The sequence below is a fragment of the Pyrus communis genome, chromosome 1, assembly GCF_041283825.1.
Source record: "Pyrus communis isolate YQ-2024b chromosome 1, ASM4128382v1, whole genome shotgun sequence".
Classification (NCBI taxonomy): Eukaryota; Viridiplantae; Streptophyta; class Magnoliopsida; order Rosales; family Rosaceae; genus Pyrus; species Pyrus communis.
In genome coordinates this window covers 12340852-12358459 of record NC_142565.1, presented here as the reverse complement: position 1 = coordinate 12358459, position 17608 = coordinate 12340852, and the positions used below count along the sequence as shown (strand labels likewise).

Sequence of the window (17608 nt, the reverse complement as noted above, 5' to 3'; positions counted from 1 at the left end):
AACATTTCAATGAAATGGTTCGGTTTCTCTTTTCTTTTCCCTTCCCATACCGTTCGATTCGGTTTTCGAACAAACCATTTCACTTGGGTTTTCGTACCCTACAACTAATACTTCAAAAAACAGAGGAACAATCAGGGTCGGGAAGACTCACTGAGATATTTCAACCTCCATTGACCACGAATTTAACTTTCACACCAGTAACAGATTTCGAATCTAAAACCTTTAATTTTTAATTTGAATAAAACTTTGCAATCTGTCTTTTACCACTGACCAGCTCCTAGTTACCTCTGCAACTAATACTATCAAACAGAAACACCCAAAATTTCTAGCTATGCCAGCGCAAGAGGGTCCTTGACACATTGTCACAGATCAAAGATATGTTCAAAAAGCTACAGCTAGAAACAAAGTATATAAGATTGGGATTAAGCGTATCAATTTGGAATTTTGCAATGGACTGTGGGACCCAATGGAGTGTGGGACCCTAGGAATATAACAAAACTAGAATGTGCAAAAACTAGAGCGCAAGCAAGGCCAAATATCAAATATAAATACTTCCACTTTACACGCAGACCGAATCATTTCATTTGCATAAGTTTTGCTGCACCTCCCTTCTTCAAGCTTTGCAGGTGAGAGCATCTTTCTCTTTTGCAATAACAAAATTTGACTTCAAGTTTTATTGCATCAAATAGTTAACTGATTGGATTAAATTCTGTTCTTTTTATGAGCTTTACTTATCTGAGTTTATTGTTTCTGAATCAATTTTTGTCTTGTCAATTTAGGCACACTGAACCGAGTTCATTTCTTGAGCTGAAAACCTGAAACTGAAGGTAACCCTGTTGCATAATTTGATCACTTGGAAGATATAACTACTGGGTTTTGTTTAATATGTCTCATATTCTTGGAGTTGTGATTAAATTTGATAACTTGATTTATCTGGGTTTTACTTTTTGGTGATTCTGGTGAAATGTTTTTGAAAAGTTTTAATGAGTGAATTTGGAGCATGACTGGTTTGATGGTGTTTTTGTCCGGTAATTTTCAGATTAGTGTGTCAAAGTTATTGTCTTTATCATCCTTATTTGATTGTTGGGGTGTCAGACTTTAGGAATTTTTGCTTTATTTGATTCTTTGGTAATACAGCACGCTAAATTGAAAATCACTAGAATATGCAATTACACCATATCATCAATACTAACTGTTTTCGATGATTCTATTGCAGCACTTGCAGATGACAATGGAAGTTCGGGGAGGAGATGAGATTCATAATTGTGCGATCAAGCTGGTTAGTTTTGTTTCTTTCATTTTTTTTTTCAATTTTGTTTGCCTTAAATATTCTCATATTCAAAATCTTTCTGGCTAATTAAATTAAGACTAGGAGAGTTGATTATGTTGAGTTTGAATTGTAGAGAGATAATCCTGAGAAAAGAAGAGACAAGGTTTACATTGGCTGTGGGGCTGGGTTTGGAGGTGACAGGCCTTTGGCAGCTCTTAAATTGCTACAGAGGGTCAAAGAGCTGAACTATATCGTGCTTGAATGTCTAGCAGAACGTACTCTTGCCGAGAGGTATCAAGTTATGGTGTCGGGTGGCGATGGTTATGACTCTAGGAGTATGTATCTGTTATTCATAGATGCCTTATGATCTTCTTCATTTATTAATTAGGTTTATGTTAATTATTTTGGTTAACATTTGCCACTTGCTTCTGTTGGTCATCCTCTGGTACATTTCAATGACTCTGCAGTTTCTGATTGGATGCGGTTGCTTCTACCTTTGGCTGTTGAGAGCGAAACCTGCATAATCACCAATATGGGTGCAAGTGAGAAATGCAGTCTGCAAAATTCTAACTTTTTCTCTTGACTACAAATTTCTGCTAAGTGGAGCTTTTTATTTGTCTGAATATTTTCCTTTATTTTTGTGGCAAGTGGATCCACATGGCGCACAAGAGAAGGTTATAGAGATCGCCGGCAGCTTGGGGCTGAACATTTCTGTTGCTGTGGCTCATGAGGTTTCTATTACAAACACAGGTAATTAGTAGTGAACTGTTCTAAATCAAATATATAACGATATGCGGTTTCCTACAGACCAAGTATGACACAGTCCTTATTTCAACAGAGGCTTATTACAGGATTGAATTACACTTTTTCCCGTTTTATATAAAGACAATCCATTTCTTACAATACACATGTTTCAATTGTCTATGTAGGTTCAGGATCCTCTCATGAGAAGTCATATATCATCGAAGATGTAAGAACCTTATACTCTTGCATAACTTTCGTTCGTTCATGATTTGTGTATAGGCAATGTTTTTTGTTTTTTGTCTTCTGATGCCATCACATGTTAGTATCACAATTGTGGGAATCCTTTCTTTCCATGAGCATTTTACTCCAGAAATCATGTGAAGCGTGCAAACTAGTGTTAATATTATGTTTCTTGTGAATCATATGAAGAGTGGGTTTGACTAATAGAGATTGATTCCAGTTCTCTTTTCCTTTTATATTGTACTTGTAAACAGTAGACCTCATATTTTGTTCTAATTCCTGAAGGGTATTAGCACGTATCTGGGAGCAGCTCCAATTGTCGAATGTTTGGAAAAGTATCAACCAAATGTAATAATTACTTCACGGGTTGCAGATGCTGCCTTATTTTTAGCACCTATGGTAAGAAATTTGACCGCTTAGGATATATCTTTTATTGTTTCTAGGAAAAATATCATAGCCTTGTGTGAGGGGTGTGCAACTCAAAGCCAAGCATTGAGCGGGCGGAATGAGTGCACTTACCAGTTACCACCACATGACACTTAGTGCTGGAGTTTATTCTGAAAAAAAATGAAAGAAAAAAAAAAATGTACCTTGTTTAGTAAAATGTGTACATCTATACCTTTTCTCAAGCTTGCTTTATTGCTCAAATTCTGTATGCTAAATCCTTAATCAGTTTTCTCAGAGGAAAAGTAGTCTTGGTCATTAATTCAAGTAAATGAAGCCTTTGATACTTATTGCGATGGTTACTTAAATCTTTTCAACCATAAGACGTATAGTTTATATTTGGTCCTGCAGTAATGAACTACAAAAGGTCATATTATCTGTTGACTGATATAAAGTTCATATCGTCTATCGGTCCTTTATGATCATATGTTATAAAAGATGAAATATTGTTGAAGTTTTTTTAGGAAAAGATGAGTACCTTATAGTTTTATCAAAATGGACTGCAGTGATCGAACAAAATCAAATTTTTCTTTTTGTGGTAAAATTATGTGAGCTAATGAAGTATATGCTCAAAGAAACACTGATTATTTGTACTGTTGGCCTAATTGCTTGGAGTAATTCTATCTTTATCTGAAATTATATTTTAATACTAATGATTCTATAAAATATTTAGTCCTCTTGCTTGGTTACTATTTCTGTACTTATTTCCTTTGAGAAGGAATGCTGAATTATATTACTGGGGTATTGATTAGATCTTCGAACTCGGTTGGAACTGGGACAATCTGGAGCAGCTAGCACAGGGGTCTCTGGCAGGCCATCTTCTAGAGTGTGGCTGTCAACTAACAGGAGGCTACTTCATGCATCCAGGTGATTTTTTATTTTTGTTAAACTCCACCGTAGCACAGTATGTAGTTACTAAGATAGAATTGCAACTTATTTTTTTTTGTTCGTGTGATTTCTTTATGTAAGCATTTTCTCTTTCTGTAGGAGACAAATCTCGAGATATGTCTTTATCTCAGCTCCTGGATTTATCACTTCCTTATGCTGAAATTAGCTCTGATGGAAAAGTATGTGTGGCGAAGGCAGAGGGTAGTGGTGGAATTTTAAATATAAGTACTTGTGCTCAACAACTTCTGTATGAGGTTGGGGATCCAGGTGCTTATGTTACTCCTGACGTGGTAAGTTGTACGAGTGTATTCAAGCATTTGTTATGGAGCACAGGGGAAAAATAAGAAACTAAAAATAATGTTCTATAGTGCAGATAATTGATATTCGGGATGTTTCATTTTACCCTTTATCAAGTTGTAAGGTTATCTGTGCTGGAGCAAAACCATCTGCAGTATCAGTGCCTGATAAACTCCTGCGGTTGGTTCCAAAAGTAAGATTCTGGTGGTTTATGATTAAGTTTGAACAAATGCATAAAAACTGAAAGGTCAGTTTTCTCTGCATATAAGCACTTTAATACTGTTATTGGTGAATACTCAACTTTCTAGTTTTCAGGACTTCGGTTGGAAAGGATGGGGAGAAATATCGTATGGCGGATATGAATGCGTTAAACGTGCCAAGGCTGCAGAGTTTCTGGTAGATAAACTCAAAACCTTTGAATTGTGTGACTCTGCGAATATGTGAAAATTTAGTTAGTTTTGACTTTTTCGAATGGCATCCTTCATATTGATTCTGCTTTACTTGAAACCTCCAACCAGTTTAGCTATTTCCTGTTTCCATATCAACTAGGTTAGATCATGGATTGAAGAAGTAATTCCTGGTGTTAGCAGCCATGTAATTTCATATATAATTGGGCTTGATAGCTTGAAGGCAACCAGTCTTAGTGACAATGCTTCATCTCGGATGGTTAGCGACATCAGGTTACGCATGGATGGGTTATTCAAGCTGAGGGAACATGCAGTCCAATTTATTAGAGAGTTTACTGCTTTGTATACAAATGGACCAGCTGGCGGTGGTGGTATCAGGTAAATTTCGCATCAGGCTTTGCATAATTTTTCCTCCCAAATTAGCATTTTGTTGCTTAAGAAAGTTGAACTTCGCCTTTCTCGTTTTTGTGGCTTGGCAGCCTTTTAAATTATCTGTTACATGACTATACTGTATTTAATCAATGCAGCACCGGACACAAGAAAGAGATAATCCTTGAAAAATATTTGGTATTCCCTTGCTCTCTCCTCACCTCCGCAATTATTAACCCTTTTGATTCTCTCTCAACAACCTATTCGATGAACTTGAAACTTTGACCATAAGTAGCGTATTGTCATTATTAGTTTTTAAACCCCTTCCCCTTTTTTTCTTGTTGATCATTTTTTCTTATTGCACCCCTTGAAGTTAACCAAACTTGTAATAGTTTTGACTGATAAGGTCAGGTTTTCAATCAAATTGGTGATAGATTTTTGTTACACTCATAACAATATGTGGTGGAAGTGAAGAAATTCTGAAGGAAAAAAAAAAAAATTTGTCTGATCTTTCAGGTCAAGCGGGAACACGTACTATGGCGGACTGCAGTAAAGCACACCAAAGCGATAGATTCAAGTAATTTAGGAATCCGAGTTGAAGGTGGCACAAATATCTGTCCTCTGTATGAGTCTGCATTGCCAATGACACATTCTAATGAAGTCAATTCTTCTACAAATTTGGATAACCGATTTTCTGGAAGTGCAAAATCTCCTGCTCCATCTGGTCGGAAGATTCCACTCTATGATGTAGCACATGTCCGGGCTGGAGACAAAGGAAATGACTTGAATTTTTCCATCATCCCTCATTTTCCTCCAGATATAGTGAGATTAAAGTCGATCGTAACACCCCAGTGGGTAAAGAAAGTGGTCTCAGCCCTTCTAAACTCATCTTCGTTCCCAGACATGGATGCTATCAACGAAAGAGACAAATGGATCCATGAAAATGTAAAGGTGGAAATTTATGAAGTTAGGGGAATCCGATCACTAAATGTTGTGGTTCGGGACACTCTTGACGGTGGTGTAAACTGCTCTAGAAGGATTGACCGACACGGAAAGACCACCTCAGATCTCATACTGTGCCAGCAAGTTGTGTTGCCTCCATGGTTGGGTCGTTCCAATACTCTTATAGCATGATTTCCTCTAATGGGGTGAGTTATGATTTAATTCTTGTATTCTAGAGTTGAATGTGAAACATTTTGATTCTCAGAATTCTTGGTTTTGATGATTTGTAAGTTATGTTTTCATTCAGATAAAAGAGAAAAAGAGTCATGTATTCCAACTTCCAGCAACATATGTGCTGCTGAAGAATGGAAAAAGTTCCGCATCAAAAAATTGACAAAATAAAATACGATGTATAATGGTCTTATTACCAAATTGCACTGAGACTTTTTATATAATGAAATCTCACACCTGATGTGCTAGTAGGTAGCGATGTACAAATCAAGGACAATAATTAGTAATGGGTCGTCGGTTCGTCTCTCTTGATATTTACTAATCTGTAATGACTACATTTTGGAAATATAATTTACAATAGCAAGTGGGATTTTTTAAAATAACCCATATTTCCAGCTAAAATTATCATTCACTCACTTTTATTTATCTTATGGCCAGGGCCACCTAATTGCTTGAACACTATCTTTTGGCATTGCTAATCAGATGGTTGGCCCTTACAAATTTGCAATTTCCTGCATTGGACAATAAAGAAACATACTATCTTTAACCAACTTAACTACCAACAACCAGGAAGCTAAACATTTGGCTATCATTTTGTCATCGAAAAGGTCAGATCACCAACCTTGTTTTACTCCAATCCAGTCGGATGACTTCCACAATTAGGGTAATAAATTACTCCCTTCACTTGTCCTCCATTTAGCAGCGTTACGAAATCCATTATAATCTGATATAAATTAGGTTTTGTTCAGACAAATCAGAGACTTTGCTCAGTCCCTTTTCAGATTTGTCTGAGGTACCGGTAGCAAGCACGGTGCTTCCCCTTGTTGAACTTGCCTCGGATTTCTCAGGCACCTGAGTTGAAGACAAAGACTGCATACTTTTTCGGGTTTTTTGTTTCGATCTGTTTGAATAAGGAAGACAATGGCGTTTACAGGAACTCTGGATAAATGCAGCGCCTGTGATAAGACTGTTTATGTAACTGAAATGTTGTCCCTTGAAGGAGTACCTTATCATAAATCCTGCTTCAAATGCAGCCACTGCAAGGGATTTCTCTCGGTATATACATCGCTTTTCACCTTTTAACTTTGTTTAGGTTTGCAACAGATGTGTGTAAGCTTTCTCCGGTTTTGGGGACGATTCTCAACAATTGATTGATTTGTAAAACTCACATCAGTGGTTGAAAATCGCTCGTGCATGCGTCGTTTTAAGTTGAGTATAACATGTTATGACTCAGAAGTTAGACCTAACAAAGAAAGATGGACTTAACATAACTTTCAATACCTAAGAGTCATGAACATTTGCAAAGTTAATTTGATAACTATAATTAAGCCTTCATTTATTTGAAAGATCATAAATCTTGGTTAAATATTTCCAAATATGAAAAGGATCAAGAATTATGTATATAATTTTGACAGATGAGCACCTATTCCTCCATGGATGGAGTCCTCTACTGCAAACCTCATTTCGAGCAGCTTTTCAAGGAATCTGGGAATTTCGGCAAGAATTTCGGTGAGTTTTTTTTTCCCTTCATATCTTTAATTATTCTATTTTTTAAAAAATAATCTGCAGCATTAAACAACTACTTCTTTTGTTTTCCCTCTGTTTGCTAACAGTATGTTGTTTTCTGATGAATTTTTTTTTTTTTTTTTTTTGCAGCAAAATCTGCCGAGAAGCAGGGCGAACAACTGGTATGTATACATTGTCACATTCAAACTTGGTTTAAGTTCTGATTTTACATTTCGGATACGCTAACCATTGGATTTTGTTCGAATGATTGATGCCTACGGATTTTCTTGATCAATGGGGAGTCAGGGACCAAGTGATCAAAACTCTATATAAATTTGTATCATATAATTTGCTCTTAAAATTGCAGTAGCATGACATATGAACTGTATGATGTTATACAGAATAGGGCCCCCAGCAAGCTCTCTTCCATGTTCTGTGGAACCCAAGACAAGTGTGCAACTTGCTCAAAGACAGTCTATCCACTGGAGAAGGTAAGTAATATAATTAAGGAGATAAATTTGATTTCAACGAGCCTTTTATTTCCTTAACAAACGATAGTTTTATTACATTGAATTCATATAAACTACGGGGAGGGGGATTCAATCTATGGTGCAGAGGGTGGAGCACACTGCTCTATCCAATTTGATTTCAGTGAGCCATTGAAAAATGCAACATTTGCCAAAAACGCATATAAGCAGTTCCCATGTTTATAACATGTTGGCTGCATAGATATAGTAATTACTAACCAACGCTACTTGACTCCTTACATATGAGGAATCATTTATTTTTATCTATAAATCAGAGTTTGACACAAACGCAAACGTAACTCGTTGAAATCATGAAATGAAAGTTTGTACTCACATGTGAGACGAATAAGTAATTGTTTTGTGATATTGTAATTTAAACAGGTGACATTGGAGGGAGAAAGTTACCACAAGTCATGCTTCAGGTGTGCTCATGGGGGCTGTCCCCTTACACATTCATCCTATGCGGCTCTTGATGGAGTCCTTTACTGCAAGCACCATTTTTCTCAGCTCTTCCTGGAGAAAGGGAACTACAGCCATGTCCTCCAGGCTGCTGCAAATAGGAAAAATGCCACATCTGCTGAAGCAACTGACGAAGCAGCTGCCGCTGCTGAGGCCGCCTCCAAGGAGGCGCAACCAGAACCAGAATCAGAATCTAAGGACCAGACTGACCAGCCACCTGAGGAGTCTTAAAAATGCTTTTTGTGCCACATCTCTTCCTCTTGCCTTTCAGAGTAACTTGAAAACTTCATTTTTGTTCTTTTGGCTGAAAAACCCTCCTCATCTTGTTCAAATATATGTATAATTTGTTCACATATTACTTTCAGACTGTAAGCTGATTTTGGTTGCTTGATTTTAAACAAAATCACATGGATATTAAATGATCCAATTTTTTTTTTTCCATTTTCTTGAGAAATTAATTTGGGAAACTTAACATTTGTAACAATTCAAATAAATTATGTTCATTCAGTTCACGATTGTTAAGAATTTGGGGATTTAGAGAAGTGCTCCTATATTCACTTTTCTGCTTAGTTTTTTGACTAGGCCAAAAGTGCGAGAGATTCTCTTTTGTAACTAGTGACACCATGTGACAACTATCTAACGATTTCAGGGTCTTGTGTGAAATTCATAATGGGACCTTCTTATGACAATCTTAAAAAAAAATTTGAACAATGCATTGTTGCTAAAAAGCAATAACTAAAACTGAAACAAACTTTAAAAATCAGGCTAATTATTAGTTTCCAAATATCATAGAATGTAAAGAAAGCTACAAAAATAATCATATTACTTAATAGTCAGCAATCAGTTCAATATTAAGAAACCAAATGAACAAAAGCTTCAAAAAGTCCCGAATTGAAGTTTAACTTAAAGATAGTTCTTCGTGCATTCTTTGCTGCAAAAGTAACAAATACATCAATAAAATTTTGTATGCAATCCTTGCAGTTGGAAACAACAATCCTCTCAAGTAGTCCAACATGTCAATGAATATCTTCATTTCTTTCGGCAAATGCTCTCGGAAAAACTTCAACTCTACAAATAATGCATTCCTGTCAACATTAAAAAAAAAAAAAAAAATCACATTTCTTGAGAAAATTTTGATGACGATTCCAACAATCTTTAAATTTATTATTATCTATTGAATGCAACCTTTTCCAACGTAACAAAAACCTAATATATATGTCATATGCACTTCACAGTTTTCTTGAAGCACGAGATCAACTTTCATAAAATTTGATGTAATAATATTATATTAAATAGAAATTTATTTGGGAGCCCTTATATTTTGAGGCCATGTGTGATTGAACGCTTCGCTCCCTAACTGCCTTTGATCTAACGAATGGATGATGTATATTGTGGTTGCTATCTTTAAGTTCATTGAATTCTGTTAAAACTAGCTATATCCAAATAAATTCTCTCATTTCATATGTTCGACTTTCTTTATTGTTACACTATTTTGCCAAAGTTTCAGAATTGCTTTTAGCCAAAAGGTTTTCTAATAAAAGTTAACAATGATGACGAAACCGCAATTCTTCTTCCCTCTTTGTAGGAAAGAAAAGGGGAAGCACACACTTCATGAAGAGAAGCAACACAAACTCCCCCTAATGTTAGAACCATTAACTAGAATGGAAGCTGATCCCCATTTAAGTAAGAAAAGGTGTAACGGGTGCAGTCAACGTTGCATCCCAGACAAAGAAAACAATATGTCACTTGGAGGAATATAACTATATGGACCAGGTTCATTGTCACTATTAAGTTCAGTCTTTTATTGCAGTGTTCTGTGAAAAAATGACTTACATATAGCATTGTATTAGTGAATCAGAATGTTACGAGAACAGTACCGGATACAATAAATCCTCCCCTGCATAGATCCATTTAGAATCTGGTGTATCATTCAATCGAGAGTTAAGTCGTTATACATCTAATATCTATGGAGTTTGATTGACTTTGTATTCATCCCGCTGTACTCTCACAACATGTCCATAATTAATCATGTGTAACATACGTACCAAGAAAAAAATAGATATATAAAGCAAGGATGACCATGTTTTTCAATTATATATGTGCTAAATATACTACTAGGCCATTTAATTTTGAGAAACCACATCAAGTGGCCCAATGGTAAAGACGTTGAATGTATTCATTCAACCTATGATGTAGGTATTCACATATGGTGACATATAATTTTTTTTAACTATTTTTAATAAATTGTTTAGATCTTCTTATTTATATATTCAAATTAAAAATGTGAATAAAAATAGATAAATCAAGAAGTTTAATTAAAAAAAATAATTAAAATAGAAAAATTAGTCACTCGACTAAATCCAATAATAACTCAAACTTTTGGACCTAGATCAGAGTACCCCTTTCATTTTTTTTTTTTTAATTTGCTAACCATACAAAAAACACTAAGTCACCAAAGCTCCCCTACCCACCCCAATCAATTGGAACCATCAACAAATCCACGAATTCCATTGCCATCGAGTAACAATTCCATTTGAAAATTCCAATTAACATAATTCGAGTCATCAAGTTTGATAGTAACAGTATTGCGAACACTAGTAATCAAAGAAGAAATAGGTGACTGCGTAAGAGCTAATTGAGCAGTGCTAACCATGATTATGAAGTAGACAATTGCTTCAATGCTAAGTAATTCGCAAACTCGACAAGTAGACGACTAAAAATTGCAACTCCAACACGATCAGGGAGACAAATCACAAGATCGAACAACAATGAAGACGAAAACCCCCAAAAATTAAGGTTTATACACAATCACAAATCACAAGAAATCACAATAGATACGCAGTAACAAAGAGGGAAAGATATCACCTCTGTATGCATGACGAGCAACCGACAAACAACGACTAAGAAATCGGGAAAAATCACTGACGAACACCAACAAGAGCACCAACTTAAAACTTTCGACGAAATCACTGACTTGCAAGATCAGAGAAGAAGCTCCAAACAACGGCAAGAACTAATTAACGACGAAACTATTAGACGAAGTCAACCTCAAGATAATTCCACCGTGCTTTGAGGTGTCCAGCGTACTTTAAGGAGTTTGTTTATGTTTGAACTCCTCACTGATTTGGCTTCCTTGTTTATAAGATGTATCTTTTCAATATTTGTAATATGTAGCTTTCTGTTATGTATCTTTTGAATTTTGAATCTCCTTGTAAATAGGGTTTTCAAACCCTCAGTTGTAATCATGTTGAAGCTATAAATACAGGCAATCCACAGTTTAATGGGTATGCAAACAAAGTGAAAACCTACGATCTTAAGTTCTATATGGTCTTTAGAGCTTTTTTTGTCTAACGACAAAGATCCTAGTCCTGTCATTCTTCCCAACATCGCTTCCATGGTTGAAAACAATGTTTCATTTGTTCCAGTTATTCTTGTTGTTAACCCAACCCCTAAAACACCATTTTCCAACCCTTCTCCACTATCGTCAACATCAAATTAGATAGAACCAACTACCTACTATGGTTAGCACAAATTCTCCTTATTCTGAAAAGTCAGGATCTGATGGGCTACGTTAATGGCATGTTGCTATGCCTTGCAAAACATGTTGATGGTTCAGCCACTGTGAATCCTGCGTATACAACTTGGGTGCAGCAGGATCAAATGGTCCTTAACTGGATTAATGGATCTCTCACTGCTTCTATCTTGTATGTGGTGGCAAGCAAAAGAACTGCTCGAGCTATATGGGAAGCTCTTGAGCAAAGGTATGCATCCACATCTCAAAATCGAATTTTGTTTCTAAGAAATGTGTTGTTGCGGACAAAAAAAAATGATCTATCTGTGGCGGATTACCTGGATCGAATGAATGCAATAGCTGACAACCTTGCCCTTGCTGGGCAACTTGTAAGTGATGAAGAACTGGTTCAGATTGTGTTGAATAATCTTGGGCCAGGGTTCGAGATGACTGTGAGTGCTGCACAAGCTCGTGACACTCGTACCATATATCCAACTCTTAAATCCCTGCTGCTGACTATGGAATGGAAACTGGCAGAACACAATGTCCCTTTGGTTGAAGGCGGTCAATGCCTTTGTGGCCTCATGAAGACGTGTTGGTGGTCTAGTGGTGGAGGACGAGGCAACCCCTCAAATCGTGGTGCACTTCCAAGAGGGAACAACCCTCGCAACACCAATCATCCGTAGAACAACCAAGGTAATGAAGACAGGTTTGTTTCTTGTTGAGAAAGAATTGTTTGTCAAATTTGTGGCAAACTAGGTCATCCTGCACTTGACTGCTATCAACGCATGAATACTGCATTTGAAGGCAAAATACCAACCAAACGTCTTTCAGCAATGACGTCCTCACCTATCACCCTTAACAAACAACAGAATGGATGTTGGCTCCTCGACACAGGTGCCAATGCACATATTACCCCAAATCTTTAAAGTTTGGTCAACCCCAAAGAATATAATGGTAATGAAGGTGTGGGAGGTGTAGGTAATAATATTGGTATCTCGATTGCACACTATGGTTCAAATCAACTTCAAACTAATGCTTGCTCTTTTGTTTTAAGAGATGTCCTTCACTGTCCTAATGCATCCACTAATATTCTTTCTACCCATAGGTTTACCCTAGATAATGATTGTTACTTACTAATTTTTCCACATTTTTTCCTTGTCAAGGACCTCAAGACACAGAAGACGCTTTTCTGAGGGAGATGTGAGAATGAGTTGTACCCATTTCCAGATGGCAGTGGATTTCTCAATCATTCTGTATCTGCATTTGTGGGAGTAAGGGTCTCAGCTCAAAAGTGGCATGCTCGTCTTGACCACCCTGCCAAACCAATAATAAAAATTTTAGTTTCAAATAAAATGGTACCTATTCATGGTACTTGTGATGTAACCTTTTGTGAGTCATGTCCTCTAGGTAAAAGTACTAGGTTACCTTTCAATATTTCCGAGTCTATATCTCAATTTCCTTTGCAACTTTTACACTCTGATGTGTGGTGTTCTCCAGTTATTTCTAATGAAGGTTTTCGTTATTATGTGTTGTTTGTTGATGATTATTCGCGATATTCTTGGATTTTTCTCATGAAACAAAAATTTGAAGTGTTTGAAATTTTTGTGAAGTTTAAAGCCAAAGTTGAAAATATGTTTAATTGCTCAATCAAAACTCTTCAATGCGATGAAGGTGGTGTATACAAAAGTCATGTTTTCCAACAATTTCTTGCAGCCCATGGTATTCACAATGTTTTTCGTGCCCTAAACACCCTGAACAAAATGGTTTGGCCGAACACAAACATAGCCACATTGTTGAAACTGCAATTGTCATGCTTTCTCAGTCTTCCATGCCAAATAAATTTTGGTTTGATGCATGTTTGACTGCTACATAATTAATCAATCGCTTGCCAACGCGTGTTCTATCAAACACATCACCATTTGAGAAAATGTTTCATAGGAAACCAAATTATGACATGTTGAAAGTCTTTGGTTCCCTGGTTAACACCATATCAAGGATACAAATGCTTGGATCTGTCCACGAGACGAATTTATTTGTCTCGCCATGTCTTGTTCGATAAGGATTTCTTCCCTTTTAAGGGACTCACATCTTCTTCTGAAAGCGTTGATGCACCAGGTAACAATCACTTGTCCCAATTATTATTTACGTTCCCATCACCAAGTACTTCTACGATGCCTGTTTTGTCTAGTCCTAGTCAAACTAATCCTCTTCCTATCCCACAAATTTCTCCTACCACTAATTCCGCACCATCTTCAGACTCCCATCATGATGCTACCACCATGCCAAATATAAACCCTTCAATTATTAACTCACCTACATCCCTTTCACCTGTCGAACTTAGGCTGCCCTTAGGACCCTCCCTACCATCAAATGAGCAAGTATTAGTGGATTCACAACCTGTGCATATTGATGAGCCTCGTGGTACATGTCATTCAATGACTACACAATTCAAGTCAGGGGTCATCAAACCTAATCCCAAGTATGCTATGCATGTTGCATTTGATTCAGTTTCTGTTGAACTTACCTGTTACAGTCAGGCAATGAAGCATAAGGAGTGGCGACATGCTATGGTGCAAGAGTTCAATGCTCTACAACGGTGTGAGACTTGGAGTTTAGTTCCATATCATCCTAACATGAACGTGCTCCCAAACAAATGTGTGTTCAAGATTAAACGAAGAGCAGATGGTACTATAGAGCGTCATAAAGCTCGTTTAGTAGCCAATGGATTTCACCAAAAAGTTGGCGTGGATTACAATGAGACGTTTAGCCCCGTGGTTAAGCACAACACGATTCGACTTGTTATGAGTTATGTCGTGCTCAAGAAGTGGGCTATGCGTCAACTCGACGTTCAAAATGCGTTTCTACACGGCTATTTAACTGAACATGTTTTCATGCGTAAACCATCGGGTTTCATTGATCAGCAGTTTCCAAATCATGTTTGTAAGTTGCAACGTTCTATTTATGGTTTAAAACAAGCGCCTATAGCTTGGTTTCAACGCTTTTCAGACTTCTTACTTCAACTGGGCTTTGAAGAATTTACATGTGATTACAGTTTGTTTGTTTTCAATAAAAGGGGTTTATATCCTATTCTGTTAATCTATATAGATAACATTCTAATTACGGGAAATAGTTCTACTCAATGGCGCATTTGATAAAGAAACTTGGCAGTTTGTTTTCCATGAAGGACTTGGGCCCATTGAATTATTTCCTGGGTATTGAGGTCAAATATAATGGTGATTCCATGCATCTCAGTCAGTCTAAGTATGCCTTAGACTTACTCATGAGAACTAAGTTCACAGAAGCCAAACCTATTTCTACTCCGGTGGTGACTGGTCAGAAATTAAATGCCTATGATGGTGATCCACATGAAAATCTAGAATGTATCGTAGTGTTGTTGGTGCTCTACATTATCTCACAATAACTCGGCTTGATTTGTTGTATGTTGTAAATCAGGTGTGCCAGTTTATGCACTCACCGAAGAACACACACTGGGCAGCAGTCAAACGAATACGTCGTTACTTGAAAGCTACGTTTAATCATGGCTTACTGTATAAACCAGGAGATGCAAAGTTAACAGCCTATTTTGATGCAGATTATGCTGGTAACCCAGATACTCGTCATTCTACCGGTGGTTTTTGTATTTATTTGGGTTCAAAGCTTGTTTCCTAGAGTTCGAAGAAGCAGAAGACCGACTCCAGATCGAGTGCCGAGGTGGAGTACCGACAATTAGCTTATACTACAGCTGAGTTATCTTGGTTACGGTCGTTATATAGAGATCTCCATTTGCATTTGGTTCAACCAATAATCTGGTGTGACAATGTCACTTTGATTGCTCTTGCCTCCAATCCTGTTTTTCATTCTAGAACCAAGCATTTGGAAGTGGACTATCATTATGTTCATGAGAAAGTTGTTCGTGGTCAACTCTTGGTACAGTATGCTTGTTCTCAGGACCAGCTCACTAACATTTTCACTGAAGGTCTATCTTCGTCAAGATTTAAATTCCTTGTTTCCAAGCTTCTAGTTGTTTCACAACCTGTTAGCTTGCGGAAGGCTGTTAGACAAAGTCAACCTCGGGATAATTCCATCGTGCTTTGAGGAGTCCAGCGTACTTCCAAAAGTTTGTTTATGTTTGAACTCCTCACTTATTAGGCTTCCTTGTTTATAGGATGAATCTTTTCAATATTTGTAATCTATAGCTTTCTGTTATATATCTTTTGAATTTTGAATCTCCTTGTAAATAGGGTTTTCAAACCCTCAGTTGTAATCATGTTGAAGCTATAAATACAGGTAACCCACAGTTTAATCGGTATGCAAACAAAGTAAAAACCTGTGATCTTAAGTTCTATAGAAACAACACCAAGAACAATCACCGACAAGCACTATGAGCAGAAGCAGTAGGATCACAATAAATGGCATAAGACTTTGATTGGCGATGATACCATGTCAACTATAAGAACTTAGAAGAAGAGAGGGAAAAAGCTCAAAGAGAAGAGAGAGAATCTTGAAGAACAATCTTTTCATTTCACCACTTAATAATTACAATGCCTTGACTTACAATATAAATACACACAGTGTAACCACCTTAGGACATAATACAACCAATCTCCTAATGACACATGTCACTCAATACAAGGCATACAAAATATCTCAACTATGTATATCCTAACACTAAGTGGCAAGGTATTTGGTGTAAACCTAGGTTTGTGATTTTTCGTATTTGAGACTTGAAGAAAATATTGTTATGGTGTGTTTAAAATTCCCCATCAACGTTAAGGGGAGTGTTGTTTAGCCAAAATCAAGGATAAAACCTTGTTTGATATAACTGTCGCCTATGAGATTTGAATTCAGAACATTCTCTAACAAAGTGAAGACTGTCAGTTAACTAAATGATCGTGTAAGGATAAAACTTTAAGTGGATATTAATCAGCAAAGTTACTTGGAATCCTATGTTCAAATCTCTTCATTTAAGTCTAGGACATAAAATTACAAGTCATAGCCTATGGAATACAGAAAATGCACAACAGGAGACATTGGAAAAGGTTCTATTGCGTTTTATTGCTACTTTTCCAATATTCATCTTCCCAAGCTTCCACTTGCTTAGTTGAATTAGCCCTTCTCTCAAGAAAATTACGAATAGCTGGAGAATCGTATGGAGGAGGCAGAGTGCATGGCAATTCATCACTAGGATACTTCACCATGGACTCCACCATGAAGTTTTTCCATGTGCCATTTGCAGCACATGCCATTGTTTCTGAGCATATCTCCACTGCACTGAGAGGTATAGTCGGTTTGAATTGCAAGAGCTTTGCATATTCATTTAGCACATGAAACATGTAATCGTACACATAGTCCATCTTTAGATCTTCTTGTATGAATTTGCTAGCTACCTCCCCAATTTCCTGCACCTGCCATATTTACGAGATACCAAAATGTTAATTTCATGCACCTACAGTTCAAATTCACAGTCTGCAACATAACATGTCCTACTGTTTCACAAAAAATACATATAATTTCATCGTATGCTTGAAGTTTTACTTGGACATAGACAGAGATATTTAACCTTGTCTGTGTCATTATTGCCGCATTCCACAACAAACTTTAGAGAAGTGCACTTGCTGTTGTCCCTAATAGGCCAATAATGTTGCAATGGCGTCATGCCTCTCATAAAGAAATCGTAGTAACGAGGTTTTACATACAGCGTCATAGAATCGCATGCCATGATGTATTTTTCACTTACAGACCACGCCCATCCTTCTACATAAATTTTATA

The 17608-nt window shown here is 36.9% G+C and overlaps 3 protein-coding genes across 6 annotated transcripts; 2 read left to right on the top strand and 1 right to left on the bottom strand.

Annotated features, from left to right (window-relative positions):
• The first annotated feature begins 517 nt into the window (after positions 1-517).
• On the top strand, positions 518-6033 carry LOC137720733 (propionyl-CoA carboxylase). 3 transcript variants are annotated; one of them, XM_068459848.2, is made up of 15 exons: positions 518-626; positions 780-827; positions 1217-1279; positions 1404-1605; positions 1738-1812; positions 1919-2020; positions 2200-2240; positions 2540-2653; positions 3451-3565; positions 3686-3876; positions 3960-4076; positions 4199-4279; positions 4433-4668; positions 4818-4857; positions 5176-6033. In XM_068459848.2, exons 3-15 carry the CDS (start codon positions 1226-1228, stop codon positions 5791-5793), a joined length of 1986 nt encoding a protein of 661 aa, XP_068315949.2. In that variant the 5' UTR covers positions 518-626; positions 780-827; positions 1217-1225; the 3' UTR covers positions 5794-6033. The 3 variants fall into 3 exon arrangements, with proteins under 3 accessions (XP_068315949.2, XP_088554122.1, XP_088554117.1); XM_088697996.1 differs by lacking the exon at positions 1404-1605 and having other exon boundaries at positions 583-626; XM_088697991.1 differs by lacking the exon at positions 518-626 and having other exon boundaries at positions 1404-1561.
• Positions 6034-6270: 237 nt separating this feature from the next.
• On the top strand, positions 6271-8761 carry LOC137720735 (LIM domain-containing protein PLIM2b-like). Of its 2 annotated transcripts, XM_088697999.1 has the most exons (6): positions 6271-6496; positions 6582-6888; positions 7248-7341; positions 7489-7520; positions 7740-7829; positions 8247-8761. In XM_088697999.1, exons 2-6 carry the CDS (start codon positions 6754-6756, stop codon positions 8553-8555), a joined length of 660 nt encoding a protein of 219 aa, XP_088554125.1. In that variant the 5' UTR covers positions 6271-6496; positions 6582-6753; the 3' UTR covers positions 8556-8761. The 2 variants fall into 2 exon arrangements, with proteins under 2 accessions (XP_088554125.1, XP_068315952.2); XM_068459851.2 differs by lacking the exon at positions 6271-6496 and having other exon boundaries at positions 6534-6888.
• Positions 8762-16770: 8009 nt separating this feature from the next.
• Positions 16771-17608, bottom strand: LOC148699187 (uncharacterized). The gene is made up of 2 exons (XM_088682198.1): positions 17399-17608; positions 16771-17243 (listed from the first exon to the last, which is right to left on the bottom strand). Exons 1-2 carry the CDS (start codon positions 17555-17557, stop codon positions 16881-16883), a joined length of 522 nt encoding a protein of 173 aa, XP_088538324.1. The 5' UTR covers positions 17558-17608; the 3' UTR covers positions 16771-16880.